This window comes from Pristiophorus japonicus, chromosome 1 (genome assembly GCF_044704955.1).
Source record: "Pristiophorus japonicus isolate sPriJap1 chromosome 1, sPriJap1.hap1, whole genome shotgun sequence".
Taxonomy (NCBI): Eukaryota; Metazoa; Chordata; class Chondrichthyes; family Pristiophoridae; genus Pristiophorus; species Pristiophorus japonicus.
In genome coordinates, this window is record NC_091977.1 from 201,948,650 (window position 1) to 201,966,950 (window position 18,301).

An 18,301-nucleotide genomic window follows, 5' to 3' on the forward strand; every position below is an offset into this window, starting at 1 on the left:
GACAGAAGGATAGTTTGCAGGTGAAGCAAGTAATCAGGAAGGCGAATGGAATGTTGGCCTTTATTGCGAGAGGGATGGAGTACAAAAGCAGGGAAGTCCTGCTGCAACTGTGCAGGGTATTGATGAGGCCGCACCTGGAGTACTGCGTGCAGTTTTGGTCACTTTACTTAAGGAAGGATATACTAGCTTTGGAAGGGGTACAGAGACGATTCACTAGGCTGATTCCGGAGATGAGGGGGTTACCTTATGATGATAGATTGAGTAGACTGGGTCTTTACTCGTTGGAGTTCAGAAGGATGAGGGGTGATCTTATAGAAACATTTAAAATAATGAAAGGGATAGACAAGATAGAGGCAGAGAGGTTGTTTCCACTGGTCGGGGAGACTAGAACTAGGGGGCACAGCTTCAAAATACGGGGGAGCCAATTTAAAACCGAGTTGAGAAGGAATTTCTTCTCCCAGAGGGTTGTGAATCTGTGGAATTCTCTGCCCAAGGAAGCAGTTGAGGCTAGCTCATTGAATGTATTCAAATCACAGATAGATAGATTTTTAACCAATAAGGGAATTAAGGGTTACGGGGAGCGGGCGGGTAACTGGAGCTGAGTCCACGGCCAGATCAGCCATGATCTTGTTGAATGGCGAAGCAGGATTGAGGGGCTAGATGGCCTACTCCTGTTCCTAATTCTTATGTTCTTATGTTCTTGGCTGCACTCCCCAGAGGCAACATCGCCCTTAGCGGTGCTCAGAAGAGAATATCAGTTTGAAAGCGAGATGGACTCATGGGGGGACTCCTGCACTACCTGCCTAGCATTCTTACTCCTTCTGGTGGTCACCCACTTACCTTCTACCTGCATGGCTTTAAGCTCCACCTCCTGAAACATGCTATCCATGTAGCTCTCAGCCTCGCAGATGCACAGCATTGACTCCAGCCGCCGCTCAAGCTCCGAAACGCGGTGCTTGAGTAGTTGAAGCCGGAGACACCTCCTGCACACCTGGTTGTCTAGGCCGTGCGAAGCGTTCAGGACTTCCCACATGCCGCAGGATGTGCAGTCCACAGGAAAGAGCTGCCCTGCCATCCCTCTAATTAAACTTAGCTAATTTAAAATTTAATTAAAAAGAAAAAGAGAAAAAGAGAGATACTTACCAATCAAACAGCCAACCACTTACCTGACCGGACGAGGGCTGTGAACTCCTGACCAGGAGTGAACTCCTCGCCTACCTCTGGCCCTCCTGCTCCTCGGACTCCTGCCCTCCTGAACTCACCGACTTACCTTCTACCTGCATGGTTTTAAGCTCCACCTCCTGAAACATGCTATCGCTCTTGGACTCTCCCGGACTCTCCCGCACTCTCCCACTCTCAGACTCTCCCAAACTCTTCCACTCTCGGACTCTCCCATTCTCGATCTCTCCTGGACTCTCCCGCTCTCGGTCTCTCTCACTCTCGGACTCTCCCGGACTCTCCCACTCTCGGACTCTCCCGAACTCTCCCGCTCTCGGACTCTCCCGGATTCTCCCGCTCTCGGTCTCTCTCACTCTCGGACTCTCCCATTCTCGATCTCTCCTGGACTCTCCCGCTCTCGGTCTCTCTCACTCTCAGACTCTCCCAGACTCTCCCACTCTCGGACTCCCGCTCTCGGACTCTCACACTCTCGGACTCTCTCAGACTCTCCTGCTCTCGGACTGTACCGAACACTCCTGCTCTCGAATTCTCCCGAACTCAATGACTATACTTAAAAGGACAGGCGTGCTTCATCAATGTTCACGCAAATTTTTAGGTGGATGTGCGGCCCCTTTAATGGGCTGCGTGGCCTATTTGAATTTCCGTACATGCGTGGTTTTTCCATTTGAAAGCCGATGGACTGCCAAACCGCTGCGTGGCCATGCAGCTTAATGGGAACATTGGCCATAGTCATGTGTACTAGGATGTCACAATAAGGTGTGGAGCTGTACTTTATTTTTACTGGCTCAAGGAAAAGGAGGAAGAACAGACAGGAGAAATCTGTTAGGCTGTAATAATGGTAGTGGGCATGATACGCTAAAGGTTGGGGAAGAACATTCAGAGAATAAGTAGGCAACTCACAAATTAACTCAGGGTACAGAAGGAGAGATAGGTGAATGGGAGGATCCTGCAAAACAAAGAGAAGGTCGATCATCACAGCGGAGTTATGCTCAAAAGATAATGGGGTAATCTGATTTTTTGTCTTCTATAAACTATTGCTTAAATACTTACATGTAGTGATTCTTGCTTTTGTTCAAAAAAAGATCTGTTCTATAACCAATTTGGTATCAGGGTCGAAAAATTGGTTCAGTCAAACAACTTTCACTTCAAGATAATGATGCAAAATAAAAATATTTACCATGCTTCCCCATATAAGTGGTTCATCTTACTTAACTCAACCAATATGTCTTCTAATTGTTCCTCCAGAATGACTAACTTCATGAGCCTGAAGAACAGATTAACCATGATCGAATTGAATAATGGAAAGGGCTTGAAGGCTTGAATGGCCGACTCCTGTTCCTATACCTAAAGCTTTAAATAAAACTAGAATGACCTTCGGGCTTTCTTGTTTCCCCCCAAAAAGGCTTCCCTCTGTTCCCCCTTTTATCCTATATCTGTTTACCAACCGATGCAGTTCAAAAGACTTTCCAACGTATTGGCTCAATTTTCCTGTGATTTGCATCGTTTTTTTGGTGCCACCGCTTTTTTTCCCATAAATTAAAAAATGTAAGTTTCCCCAAGGAATGTGCGCCAGTGCAATTCAGTTAGTTACAATTTTTTTCGTTTAGCTTTTTTTTGTCTGTGTCAGGTTTTGTCAATTATGGAAGTTTGTCCAAAAAAAAAAATTCTCCTCGGTTGGCGTATGTGACTACTCCCGAAAAACCTTCTGGTGAGTTAAGAAAAAGCAGCGCACATTGAAAAATCAGTGCAGAAAGACACCATTGCTTTTCAGCCAGCAAAGTTTTGGAAGGAGTCAAGAAGACTTAAATATGAATAATAAAGCTTACATTTTTTTTTTACCTTATAATGCAGTAAATGGAAGTTTGATGGAATTCTGTAAGTTTTCATATTTTTTCAACTGACACGCTACCGCCGAACGTCTACAAACAGGGCTGGAGGGTCGGAGTGTCGGCCGGCAGAATCGATCCCACACCGGACACAGGGGTTCGGGGCTCGGCTGCAAAACAAGCCCGGCGGGGGGAGGTGGCGGTCTGTGGAAGGCGATCAGAAGGCATCAAAAGCCTGCACTACTCATCAAATCAAGCCCGGGTGAGTGGGGAGGCTGTGGAAGGCGATCGGAAGGCATCACAAGACTGCACTATGCATCAAATGTATCCTGGGGGGGTTGGGGAGGGAGGTGGGGGGGTTCCCGATCACTACGCCTGCTCAGACCTGCGTGTGGTCCATACAGACCTGTTGGGAGAGAGAACAAAGAACCTTGTCCTGCCTGCCTGCCTGCCGTTTTGAGCTTCTTGCAAAGGTAAAATTTAAGCATGGTGGCAATACTGACAATGCTATACCTTGTGCAAGCTTTTTGCATCATGGTGCTACAGAGGAGACAATTGATTAAACATCATCGCATAAGGAACCTCAGAGCCCGTAGAATGTTGGGCAGGAGGCCTTACTCACGTCGGGTATATCGAGACAGGCGTTCATATCTGCACTTGAGTGATGCAGACTGTGTCAGAAGGCTTCGTTTTCGCAAAGAAGTTGTAACTGAAATCTGTGAGTTGGTAAAAGCAGACCTGCAACCTATAAGCATCAGGAGGACTGCTTTGTCAGTTGAAGTGAAGGTTACAGCTGCACTTTCATTCTATGCATCCTATCGTTCCAAGCTACAACTGGGGATGTGTGCGCCATTTCTCAACATGCAACACATGTTTGCATTCAGCAGGTAACTGCTGCACTATATGCCTGGAGAAATGACTACATAAAGTTCCCCATGACTGCTGAGACAATGCGTGACAAGGCTGTGGGCTTCTCCAGGATTGCTGGCTTCCCAAAGGTACAGGGCTGCATTGATTATACCCACATCATCTTGCGAGCACCTTTGGAGGATTCTGAGATGTACAGGAACAGAAAAGGCTTCCACTCCATTAATATGTAGCTCATGTGTGACAACATGCATCGCATCATGTCAGTTGATGCAAGATACCCTGGGAGCACCCATGATGCGTTCAACCGACGCGAGAGCATTATATCTGCCATGTTTCAGCAGCAACCAGAAGGGCAGAGCTGGCTACTGGGAGACAAATTGTACGGCCTCACCACCTGGCTCATGACGCCCCTACACGTAGCCCAGAGGGAAGCTGACCAGAAATATAACATGTCGCACATTGCGATATGCAGCATAATCGAGAGGACCATTAGCATCTTGAAACAGCGTTTCCGATGCCTGAAACATTCCGGAGGCTACTTGCAATACTCCCCTGAGATTGTCGGTCAGTTCACTGTTGTGTGCTACATGCTGCATAATTTAGCCATCATGAGGTAACAGCAGATGGTAGTAGAAGACCCACCTGAGGTGAGAGTGGCTGATGATAATGATGAAGAAGATGCAGATGACGAGGAGGAGGAGGAGGAGGACAAGGACGAGGAAGCCATGCAACTACCTGAACCCGGAGCACGACGGCGGAGGATGGTGGGCCATTGCTCGATTGCTCAAGTCTTGCGCCAGCAGCTCAACCGTGATCGCTTTGCTGCCTGAAGGCTCAGTGGCAACTATTCCACATGGACCATGTTTACTGTTTGGACCTATTCCGTAATGTTGTGCTGTGTTAATGGAACAAATAATGGAAATGATTCTTGTTTACTTCAAAAGTTGTGTTAATAATGGAACAAATAATGGAAATGATTCAGTTATAATTTAAAATATAGTTTATTCAAAAGTTTAAGAAATATTTGCTTATACTTAACTTTAAAAAACATATTCTCGTATCAAACTTTAATCAAACTTCAGTTACGATCACTTACAAATTTTAAGATCACTTACAAACTCTAAGATTACTTACAAACGTTAAGATCACTTACTAACTTTTAAACTTGTAAATTTACATAACTTACAAAAATAAATTAATTTGAGAACAGTTACAACAGTAACAATAATAATAACAATAACAACAACAACAGCAGCAAAGAAAGGCTGCACTCATCTCTCCTCCACCTTATTCTAAGACCATCCGCTGCGTTTGGTCTTGTTGACACCACCCCTGCCCGCAGGCGGTGGCTCAGCATTTCTCGGGTTGGTACCAAGCTTATTCTTTTAAACAAGTAATGCGCACTTCTTGATGGGGCGGAGGGGAGGCGGAAATGTGGAAGGCCCGTCTGGGGATTGGAGTGGGAGTGGCCGTTGATTCTGTCAATGGGCGCAGGGTCTGGGCGTTTTTCCCTTATTGCAGCAGCTAACTAAAAAATTCCTTCCCTCATGTGCCCTGACAGCGAATCAGTTTCCTGCGACATTCCCGCCCTCATGTTCACTGACAGTGCATCAGTTGCCTACGACATTTCCGCCCTCATGTGCACCGACATGGTTTCAGCTGACTGAGATATTCCCTCCCTCATGTTCCCGGACAGCGTACCCATTTCTTATGAGAGTGTCCCGAAATTCCTGATACCTCATCACCCACCCCACTGATGGTGTCCAAGAATCATTAGGTAAGGTCAATGCTCTCTGCACTTATTACCATCATGTGAACCACATCTGTTAGATCCTGCACCTCAGGAACGTGCTGTCAAGCTCTCCTTCCCCTCCTCACTGTGAGTGTGGCTCACTGCATCCCACTGGGACCCGCAGCCTGGGATGGTGGGCCCTGGGTGTGCCTTGCTGCATCCCACTGGGACCCGTAGCCTGGGATGGTGGGGCCCTGGGTGTGCCTCGCTGCATCTCACTGAAATCCCCAGCCTCGGACGGTGGGAAATATAGAAACATCGAAACATAGAAAATAGGAGCAGTAGTAGGCCATTTGGCCCTTCGAGTTTGCACCGCCATTCAATATGATCATGGCTGATCCTCTATCTCAACACCATAATCCCACTTTTTCCCCATACCCCTTGATGCCTTTTGTTTCTCGAAATCTATCTATCTCCCTCTTAAATATATTCAGTGACTTGGCCTCCACAGTCTTCTGTGGTAGAGAATTCCACAGGTTCATCACCCTCTGAGTGAAAACATTTCTCCTCATCTCGGTCCTAAATTTCCTACCCCGTATCCTGAGACTGTGACCCCTTGTTCTAGACTTCCCACGCAGGGGAAACATCCTCCCTGTATCCAATCTCTCCAACCCTGTCAGAATTTTATACGTTTCAATCAGAGCCCCTCTCAGTCTTCTAAACTCTCGTGAATACAGGCCTAGTCAACCCAATCTCTCCTCATACGACAGTCCTGCCATCCCAGGAATAAGTCTGGTGAACCTTCGCTGTACTCCCTCTATGGCAAGTATATCCTTTCTTAGGTAAGGAGACTAAAACTGCACACAATACTCCAGGTGCCATCTTACCTGTATAACTGTAGTAAGAAAGCCTTGCTCCTGTACTCAAATCCTCTTGCAATGAAGGCCAACATACCATTTGCCTTCCTAACTGCTTGCTGCACCTGCATGTTTGCTTTCAATGACGGGTGTACAAGGACACCCAGGTCCCTCTGTACATCGACACTTCCCAAGCCATCACCATTTAAATAATACTTTGTCCTTATGTTTTTCCTACCAAAGTGCATAACTTCACATTTATCCCCGTTATACTGCATCAGCCATCTGTTTGCCCACTCACTCAACCTATCTAAATCACCTTGCAGCGTCTTTACATCCCTTCACAACTCACATTCCCACCTAGTTTTGTGTCGTCAGCAAACTTGGAAATATTACATTTGGTTCTCTCATCCAAATCATTTATATATATAGTGAATAGCTGGGGCCCAAGCACTGATCCCTGTGGTACCCCACTAGTCACTTCCCGCCACCCCGAAAAAGACCCATTTATTCCTACTCTCTGTATCCAGTCAGTTAACCAATTTTCAATCCATGCCAATACATTAACCCCAATCCTATGTGCTTTAATTTTGCACACTAACCTCTTATGTGGGACTTTATCAAAGGCCCTCTGAAAATCCAAATACACTACATCCACTGGTTCTCCCTTATCTATTCTATCAGTTACATTCTCAAAAACTCCAGTAGATTTGTCAAACATGATTTTCCTTTCATAAATCCATGTTGACTTTGTTTAATCCTGTTGATATTATCTAAGTGTGCCGTTATCACATTCTTTATAATAGACTCCAGCATTTTCCCTACTACTGATGTCAGGCTAACTGGTCTGTAGTTCCCCATTTTCTCTCTCCCTCCTTTTTTAAATAGTGGGGTTATATTTGCCACCCTCCAATCTGCAGGAACTGTTCCATAATCTATAGAATTTTGGATGATGACAACCAATGCATCTACTATTTCCGTGGCTACCTCTTTTAGTACTCTGGGATGCAGATCATCAGGCCCTGGGGATTTATTTGCCTTCAGTCCCATTAGTTTTTCCAGCACTATTTTCTTACTAATTATCATTTCCTTTAATTCCTCCATGGAATGTCCCACCAACACTCAAACCACTACTCAAGGAAGGGGCTGCACCTCAATGGGCGCCATCTGCACCTCCTCCAAAGTGAGTACAACAGTGGGGACTTCAACCCCTCCCTGTCCCCGTTCCCCTCACCCCCATGCTCTTGGTTTGGAAGGTGCGATTGGAAGATGTTCTCCTCTTCATAAGAACATAAGAAATAGGAACAGGAGTGGGCCATATGGCCCCTCGAGCCTGCTCCGCCATTCAATAAGATCATGGCTGATCTGATCATGGACTCAGCTCCACTTCCCTGTCTACTCCTCATAACCCCTTATCCCCTTATCGTTTAAGAAACTGTCTATTTCTGTCTTAAATTTATTCAATGTTCCAGCTTCCACAGCTCCCTGAGGCACCGAATTCCTCAGATTTACAACCCTGTGAGAGAAGAAATTTCTCCTCATCTCTGTTTTAAATGGGCGGCCCCTTATTCTAAGATCATGCCCCCTAGTTTTAGTCTCCCCCATCATTGGAAACATCCTCTCTGCATCCACCTTGTCAAGCCCATCATAATCTTACACGTTTCGATAAAATCACCTCTCATTCTTCTGAATTCCAATGAGTAGAGGTCCAACCTACTCAACCTTTCCTCATAAGTCAATCCCCTCATTCCCAGAATCAACCTAAGAAACCTTCTCTGAACTGCCTCCAAAGCAAGTATATCCTTTTGTAAATATGGAAAACAAAACTGCATGCAATATTCCAGGTGTGGCTTCACCAATACCCTGTACAACTGTAGCAAGACTTCCCTGCTTTTATACTCCATCCCCTTTGCAATAAAGGCCAAGATTCCATTGGCCTTCCTGATCACTTGCTGTACCTGCATACTAACCTTTTGTGTTTCTTGCACAAGTACCCCCAGGTCCCTCTGTACTGCAGCACTTTACAATTTTTCTCCATTTAAATAATAACTTGCTCTTTGATTTTTTTCTGCCAAAGTGCATGACCTCACACTTTCCAACATTATACTCCATCTGCCCCACACTCTCCCTGTAGCCCTGTACCTTCCCCTAGTTCAAGGTGTGGATTCTCCTTCCACTCCCACCTGAAATTTAACAGAATTGTGGTAGAGAATGAGGGAAAATTTGGGCAGTGATGCCTACTGGGGACTGGGCATCTGGAGGATTTTGCATGTATTTGTCCCACCTATTGCTGCTTTCCAGGGCCATCATGGATAAGCTGGCACTGGGCACAAGGCAGGAGTGGTAATGTCGTTGAGGAGCAACCGGAGGAGAGGGCCTTGTATTGGCCTCCTCTCATCCAGTCTAGCCCCAAACCTTTACCTACTGAAGGCCCTGGTCTCAGCCAAGGCCTGCAGTGGGACTGTGATACTGATCTTCGGGACACTTCTGTCCCATTTAGATCCCTTGCCATTTCTTCTGGTTCTGCATCAATTTCCCTGTTACTACACCATCAGTATTTTCCTATTCACCTTGGGAGGCTCTGTCTTGGCAGTGGTAATCCCATCAGGAGTTATCTATCCATATGGGATGAACCCAGATTCGGGGAAATGAATTGGAATGAATTTGGAGGGGCGGACTGATGTCCTGACTCACCAGGATTCCACCGCGAAAAAGATGAATCCAGCCCAACCATTATCCACTTTCTCTTAAAAAATATAGTGGTCACTTCTTGAACTATTCCTTGTGGTAAAGCATTCCATGCTCCAACAGCTTGCCGTGTCAGGAAATTTCTCCGAATCCTTCTTCTCACTCTCTTAAATATAATTTAAAAATATTAACTCCACACCATTAACTCCCAACCAGAGGAAAGCGGAAATAGTCTTTATTTATTCACTCATCAAAATCTTTCATAATTAATAAAACCTTTATTAAACCCTCTGCTTTTTCTGCCTCCACAGAAAAAGTCCCTGTATCTAAAGTCTCTCTTCATAACTTTCCTTTCCCATCTCATTTTGTGAACCCAAGCTGTGTATTTTACGACTTTCTAAAATGAAACATCCAAGATTGCACCCATACTCTAATTGTGGCATAATCATTGCCTGTACAATTTTACTTTAACCTCTTTTTAAATAAGAACATAGGAACATAAGAAATAGGAGCAGGAGTAGACCATTCGGCCCATCGAGCCTGCCCCGCCATTCAATAAGATCATGGCTGATTTGATCATGGACTCAGCTCCACTTCCCTGCCCGCTCCCCATAACACTTTATTCCCTTATCGCTCAAAAATCTGTCTATCTCCGCCTTAAATATATTCAATGACCCAGCCTCCACAGCTCTCTGGGGTAGAGAATTCCATAGATTTCCAACCCTCTGAGAGAAGAAATTTCTCCTCATCTCAGTTTTAAATGGGCGGTCCGTTATTCTAAGACTATGTCCCCTAGTTTTAGTTTCCCCTATGAGTGGAAATAGCCTCTCTGAATCCACCTTGTCAAGCCCCCTCATTATCTTATAAACTTCAATAAGATCACCTCCCATTCTTCTGAACTCCAATGTGTATAGGCCCAACTTACTCTACATATATTCATAAGTCAACCCCCTCATCTCCGGAATCAATCTAGTGAACCTTCTCTGAACAGCGTCCAATGCAAGTATGTCCTTTCTTAAAGATGGAGACCAAAACTGCATGCAGTACTCCAGGTGTGGCCTCACCAATACCCTGTACAGTTGTAGCAGGACTTCCCTGTTTTTATACTCTATCCCCCTTACAATAAAGGCCAACATTCCATTTGGCTTCCTGATTACTTACTGTACCTGCATTCTAAATTTTTGTGTTTCATGCACAAGGACCCCCAGGTCCCTCTGTACTGCAGCACTTCGCAATTTTTCTCCATTTAAATTATAATTTGCTTTTCTATTATTTCTGCCAAAGTGGATAACCTCACATTTTCCCACATTATAATCCATCTGCCAAATTTTTGCCCACTCACTTAGCCTGTCTATATCCCTTTGCAGATTGTTTGTGTCCTCAAAATTTGCTTTCCCACCCATCTTTGTATCATCAGCAAACTTGGTTACATGATACTCAGTCCCTTCATCCAAGTCATTAATATAGAATGCAAATAGTTGAGGACCCAGCACCGATTCCTGCGGCACCCCACGAGTCACTGTTTGCCAACCGGAAAATGACCCATTTATCCCGACTCTCTGCTTTCTGTTAGTTAGCCAATCCTTTATCCACGCTAATACATTACCCCCAACCCCGTGAGCTTTTGTCTTGTGCAGTAAGCTCTTATGTGGCACCTTATCGAATGCCTTCTGGAAATCCAAATGCACCACATCCATTGATTCCCCCTTATCCACCCTGGGTTACATCCTCAAAGAGCTCCAGCAAATTTGTCAAACCTGATTTCCCTTTCATAAAACCATACTGACTCTGCTTGATTGAATCATGTTTTTTCTAAATGTCCCACTACTGCTTCCCAAAAATGGACTCCAGCATTTTCCCAATGACAGATGTTAGGCTAACTGTCTATAGTGTCCTGCTTTTTGTCTGCCTCCTTTTTTAATATTCTATGTCCCTATTTATAAAGCCTTTTAACTTTGGACATCTGATTCAACCCACCAATGACCAACCTCACATAAATGTTCAATTGTTTTATTAATCAGAATGTACAATTTACTATGGGATGCAAACTTTTGCTCAGGGAGGGGCGTTGGGGCTGGGGAGAGCATGTGCCCAAAGACACTATCTAGGAATCTACATAGTGCATAGCACTGGGGAGAGAAGCTTTTAGGTGGAATGCGTATAATTTTAAATGTATTATCTACCCCCGGTTGTGAATACTAAATGTCATGTATTCAACCAGCATTGTAATCCATGTATAATCTGACCTAAGTTGTACACTGTGAGAACAATGACCACTAGGTGGTGAACTTGTGGGAGACACTCCTAACCTGGACCTTCAGATATAAAAGGGGAAGCTCCACCCACTTCCATCACTTGAGTGCTATGAAATAAAGGACAGGTCACAGACTGACCTTCTCTCAAGCATGGGCCTCGTGTGCATTTATACTGTATAGTAAGGACGTATTTAAACCACGCGAGCATGGCCACGAGCAGAACAGATGAGAGGTACTGTGTTAAGGAATGGTTGGGACAGAGATTCAAAATTGTTAAAGCAGCACACAGTTCTCCAGGCAGACAAGGGCAGTCGGGCATGCCCCAACATGTAGTTGAACCCAGAGGGGGAGTTCGACAGAGACAATGGCAAGCTGAATGGCAATTCACGCCATTACAAGGGACAATGCGGCCAGTAATGAGCCCATCAACACCTGTTAATGGCGCACTCAAGGACAATAACACGGGCAGTCACGGACGATCGACTGGCAAGGGACCTTTTGTTTCAAACAGCAGCTCATGTTGGGGGCATGGAGGCACACACACTTAGCCGGAGTTTGCAGAGATGAGCAAAATACCTGCAGAAATTGCAGAAATGAACGCTGGGGGAAATCGCTGGAAGCTGAAGTTCAGCGACTTCATGTGGACCCACGTATACAGTTCATACACCAGGACGCCACCGATAATGATGAAAGTGCTCCTCAATGGCATCCCAGTATCAATGGAGCTAGACACGGGGGCCAGCCAGTCCCTGATGGGTATCAAACAGTTCAAAATGTTGTGGGCGTCCAAGGCCAGGAGGCCAAAATTATCGCCGATTGATGCACAGGTACGGACATACACAAAGCAGATCATTCCGGTGCTACGCAGTGCCACGGTAATCGTGACCCACAAAGATTCAGAGAACAGGTTGCCATTCTGGGTTGTCTCGGGGCATGGTCCAGCACTACTGGGGAGGAGTTGGCTTGCTGTCATGAACTGGAAATGGGGCGATGTCAATGCAATTTACTCTGTGGAGCGAGTATCATGCTCAGAGATCCTGTACAAATTTGACTCATTATTTCAACTCAGCATTGGCACTTTCATGGGGGCCAAGGTAGTGATTCACATAAACCCGGATGCCAGACCAGTACACCACAAGGCCAGAGCGGTGCCGTACGTGATGCGGGAAAAGATAGAAGGCGAATTGGACCGCCTGCTGAGGGAAGGCATCACCAGTCGAATTCAGTGACTGGGCGAGCCCAATTGTGCCGGTGCTCAAGGCGGATGGGTCGGTCAGGATATGTGGCGATTACAAGGCCACCATCAATCAGGTGTCACTCCAAGACCAGTATCTCCTACCGAGAGCGGAGGACCTCTTTGCGACGCTATCCGGTGGCAAACTTTTTCAAAATTGGACCTGACCTCAGCTTACATGACCCAGGAGCTGGCGAGTGAGTCGAAGAAGCTGACCACCATCACGACACAGAAGGGGTTGTTTGAGTACAACAGATGTCCGTTCGGGATTCGCTCGGCCGCCGCGATCTTCCAACGAAATATGGAAAGCCTCCTCAAGTCGATTCCAGGGACGGTGGTTTTTCAGGACAACATCCTCATCACGGGTTACGATACTGAAGAACACCTCCACAACCTGGAGGAGGTGCTACGCAGACTGGACCGGGTAGGGCTGCGACTGAAAAAGGCGAAGTGCGTCTTCCTAGTTCCAGAGGTAGAATTCCTGGGGATGAGGGTAGCAGCAGACGGGATCAGCCCTACTGCGTCCAAGACGGAAGCGATCCAGAGAGCACCCAGACCCCGTAGCACGACGGAGCTGCGTTCATTCCTGGGGCTCCTGAACTATTTTGGTAACTTTCTTCCCAAATTGAGCACGCTGCTAGAGCCGCTACACCTGCTCCTATGCAAAGGTCGCAATTGGGTCTGGGGGGACAGCCAGGAAAGGGCTTTTAATAGAGCACACAATTTGTTATGTTCCAACAATCTGTTAACGCTATATGACCCATGTAAGAAACTTGTGTTAACGTGCGATGCATCGTCCTATGGTGACAGGTGTGTGTTGCAGCATGTCAATGCCAAGGGTCAGTTACAGCCAGTAGCTTATGCCTCCAGAAGTCTGTCCCAGGCAGAAAGGGGCTACGGGATGGTAGAAAAGGAGGCGCTCGCATGTGTATATGCCGTAAAGAAAATGCACCAGTACCTGTTTGGCAGGAAATTTGAGCTGGAGACAGATCACAAACCCCTAACGTCCCTTCTGGCCGACAACAAGGTGATAAATGCAAATGCATCGGCCCACATACAGAGGTGGGCACTCACGTTAGCCGCCTATGACGACACTATTCGTCACCGAAAACTGCGCTGATGCACTCAACAGGCTCCCACTAGCCACCACTGAGGGGGCTACCGAGCATGCTACTGAGATGGTCATGGCTGTTGAAGCTTTCGGAAGCGAAGGCTCACCCATGACAGCCCGTCAGATTAAAGTCTGGACAAATAGAGACCCTAGTCAAATATTGTCTCTAGTCAAGAAACGTGTCCTGAATGGAGACTGGGCAGCCACGTACAGGGCATGCCCTGAGGAATTTAAACCATTTCACAGGCGCAGGGATGAACTCTCGATTCAGGCCGATTGCCTACTATGGGGAAACCGCGTAGTCATGCCCCAGATGGGCAGAGAGGTGTTCATAAGAGAACTCCACAAGGAGCACCCGGGCATTGTCACGATGAAGGCAATTGCCAGGTCACACGTTTGGTGGCCAGGGATAGACACAGATCTGGATCTTTGTGTTCGCAGGTGCAACATGTGTGCCCAGATGGGCAATGCGTCCAGGGAATCCCCCCTTAGCCCCTGGCCATGGCCCGCCAAGCCTTGGTCACGCATCCATGTGGACTACGCAGGTCCTTTCATGGGAAAAATGTTTTTGGTTGTAGTAGACGCCTACTCCAAATGGATCGAGTATGACATTTTAAATTCAAGCACATCCTCTGCCACGATAGAAAGTCTACGGGCAATGTTCGCCGCACACGGTCTACCGGACATCTTGGTCAGCGACAATGGCCCGTGCTTCACAAGTACTGAATTCCAGGACTTCATGGCAGGCAATGGAATTAACCATGTCAGAACAGCACCGTTCAAGCCGGCCTCAAATAGCCAGGCAGAACGAGCAGTGCAGATAATCAAACAGCTCAGAATCCAAGGGGGTTCCCTACAATGCCGCTTATCACGCCTCCTGTTGGCCTACAGATCCCGACCACACTCACTCACAGGGGTTCCACCCGCAGAGATGCTAATGAAAAGGACGCTCAAAACCCGGTTATCCCTTATACACCCCACCATGAAAGAAATTGTCGAGAGCAGGCGCCAGTCACAATATGACTACCATGACAGGAATGCAAGGGCGCGATGTATTGATGCCAATGACCCTGTCTTTGTCCTCAACTATGCTGCAGGGCCCAAATGGCTTGCAGGCACTGTGATTGCCAAAGAGGGAAATAGGATTCTGGTAGTTAAACTTACCAATGGACAAATCTGCCGCAAACATGTGGATCAAACAAAAAGGAGGTTCAGCAACCCCATAGAAGAAGCAGAGGAAGAACACGATATAGAGTTCACTCCACCACAGGCGACCGAACACAGGAACCAAAGGGAGGAGAGCCCAATCACTGTGGGCAGTCCGGACAGGCCTGAGGCACCGCAAACAGCAGACACTCAGGCCAGCGCCCAACAACCGGAGCCCCAACTCAGGCGCTCTACAAGAGAGCGTAAACCACCAGAGAGACTCAACCTGTGATCCCAATAAGACTTTGGGGGGGAGGTGATGTCATGTATTCAACCAGCATTGTAACCCATGTATAATCTGACCTAAGTTGTTCACCGTGAGAATACTGACCACAAGATGGTGAACTTGTGGGAGACACTCCTAACCTAGACCTTCAGGGATAAAAGGGGAAGCTCCACCCACTTCCATCACTTGAGTGCTATGAAATAAAGGACAGGTCACAGACTGACCTTCTCTCAAGCATGAGCCTTGTGTGCATTTATACTGTATAGTAAGGACTTATCACTAAAACCTGCTTGGATTGTGATTAGACAAACAGTCGACAGGAAAAGAGGAATAATCAGAGACCCACATAACTAGGTCATACTGGAGGGAAGGTCATCGATCTGAAACGCTTACTCGTTTCTCTCTCCACGGATACTATCTGACCTGCACTTTTTGTTTTTATGCCAGGTTATAATGTCCTTTGAGCAGGAATTGTTGATTATATTGTAGCGTCTCATCAGATGTATAATGAAAATAATGTACAAACGTAGTTAATACAAATATGATAAAGGCAGTCGTCATATATTTTCGAGTAGATTGATAGTGCTCAAAAGTTTTTGTGCTGAAACTTTCTGCAGGAGGCTCCCTTCTATTCATATCTCCTGAGGAGAAACATTGAGCACCGACTCGGAAGTGTATACAAAGTGATTGTTTTTATTTGAATTCGAAGACATACAATATTTTCCAAAGATATATTTACATTGTTTATGTATTCCATACCTCCTCTTAAATACACGCAGCTTATTCCTTTAAATACATGCGGCATACAGTTGGAAAGTGGACCGGATCGATAATACAGAGGATTCGCCTCCTCGTTCTTTCCAGTATACATTACACAAGATCATTGAAACATTCATAAATCTGGTACATGGTTAAAACAGTTGTTAAGACATGTTTACCGTAGAAATAACAATGGAAGACTCCTTAATATCGCAGACATTACACTTAGCTATATTCAAAGCATTGTGTTCGTTTTGTTAAATGTCCAAATAAATACTGGTTGGGACTGTGAGCATCAGAATATACCTGCAGCCACATTCCTCAAGATTGAGATTATTCCACTGCTAGTCCATTTGTCCGTCACTGGTTTCATTCCACATCTGGTTTTACACTGGAGAAATGCAACTGCGAGCAACAGTCTGATTGGCGATATGTTACTGTTGGTTTCAACTCTAGTCTTCACTTGCTTTCCGTTTCTTTTTTTGCATCTCTAAGACGGCGGGCGAGCGCTTGTAGTCACAGCATGTGCCACAAAGCCAGTCCCAGTGAGAGAAGAAAGGGGCAAAATGACTCTGGGGTTTCTGATGGTGGGCATCGTGCTTAACCGTGCCCCCCCAGAGGCCGAAAGGGATGATATTGTGAAGGGCCCAGGGGAAGTCATAGCCGCTGTGATCGTCCACTGAGATCCAGATGTTGAAGACCATGAATGTGAACCCTGTGAGGCAGTGGCACTGTAAGATAATTGGGTCTATGGTAGTCCAAAAGCCAACACTGATCAGTTCCCAGGCAGAAAGGTACTGAGTTGACCATGAGAAGGGGGCATAATATTTGTGATGGATAGCATGAAAAGTAGTGTAGAGCCACCGGACTTTATGGTGTATCATATGCCAAAAATAATACTGGAAATCGAAGAGTATTGTACAGCCCAGGATGCCAATGAGATATTCGGAGAGCAGGGGTGCCTCCTCCTGTAGAGGGATAGGTGGTCTCCAGTACCACTGACCCACGGCAGCTGGAAAGACAAAGATAACGTGGTTGTAGCCAGTGTGCCACAGAGTCTTGAAGATGTCTTCCCAGGTTACATGTTGGTCGGGATGGATCTTGTACCTGTTGATGACCGGGCACCTGGGAGCCAGGAAGTCGAGCATCATATAGAAGGTGCACACGGCGAAGTAGGTAGAGACCGAGATGATAACGGGGAAGAGAGGCGATCGGAGGGCATCCTGGTGGTTGTAACGCAGGTAGTCCCACACGGGTTGCAGCAATGATTTATCCCAGATGTACTGAGTAATATTGGCATTTTGGATTACCTGCACGTAAGGGTCGAAGACTCTGCTCGAACCTATGGAATACATCATGAGAGGCTATACAAAGTCGCGTGCTGGGCGATCACAAGTGAAGTTGCACACACTTCTTTTTTCCCGCCCAACTCTAAGCAAACTTTGAGAGACTCTGAAATTGACGCGAAGAAATCTGGATTTTGGAAGCATTAAACTGCAGTTAGTTTTTCATCCACTTTTGCCGAAGTCTTTCTCTCTCTCTCTCTCTCACGTTATGATAATTGATGGAAGTGAAGTTCAGCTTGGAAGTGGTGGTTCGGTGCGCTGCACCTGTATTTATAGCGATGCCGGGGGTTGCGCCGAGTGTAATTTGCCTGTTGTGCGAATCCTGGCTGAAGACGCCCCAAAGCTGCGATTGGCCCTGGAACGCACTCGAAAACCCAATGGTCATGAGGAGGAGGGGGGGAATCCAGTATAGCTCGGGAAATTAACTATCGAAATACAAATCTAACACAACCATGGAAACTCAATGTTAATTCTAGTCACTCCCATGGGAATGCAAATTCATCTGAAACTAATGCGGAACACAGCACAGTGCAAACACACAACAGATTAGGTAACACTGGTGGCGAGAACTGTCAGGTTCACATTTCGGGTGCTGATTCTTCTTCAAGATTCATTGTGTTCTTGTTTCAGATTGTCGGCGTTTGCAGTATTTTGCCTTTCCCTTGTGCTAATTCCCCTGTTGTATAACACCAAGAAACAAATGTAGCTTTCAAAGGGGCTGCATCTCATTCCGTTTAGCAGAAATCCACGAACTTCAATAAAAATGAAACCAAAACAAATGCTTTTTACCCAATCTCTTCAAGAAAATAGTTGAATGAGACCTCTTTCCCTCTGCCTCCTCACACATTAACAAAAACGTCCATCATTTATCATCTTAACATCTACTGAAGTAACAGGACTGAGACCCAATGAAAGGGCTGTGGAAAGTTCTGTTAAAAAAACAACGGAAACTCTAGAACAGAATGTAAGCAGGAAGCCAAACACTGCAAACCTCAGAATTAAGGTCACTTTT

General features: G+C 46.1%; 1 protein-coding gene across 1 annotated transcript; it reads right to left on the reverse strand.

Annotated features, from left to right (window-relative positions):
* Positions 1–16,395: 16,395 nt before the first annotated feature.
* LOC139240814 (cholesterol 25-hydroxylase-like protein 2) lies at positions 16,396–17,298 on the reverse strand. Its single transcript, XM_070869322.1, has one exon. The coding sequence runs from the start codon at positions 17,296–17,298 to the stop codon at positions 16,396–16,398; it is 903 nt and encodes a 300-aa protein (XP_070725423.1).
* Between the last annotated feature and the right edge of the window lie 1,003 nt (positions 17,299–18,301).

Bases quoted from the DNA above. Each gene is read 5' to 3' on its own strand.
- LOC139240814 (XM_070869322.1), bottom strand. From the start codon at position 17,298: ATGTATTCCATAGGTTCGAGCAGAGTCTTCGACCCTTACGTGCAGGTA.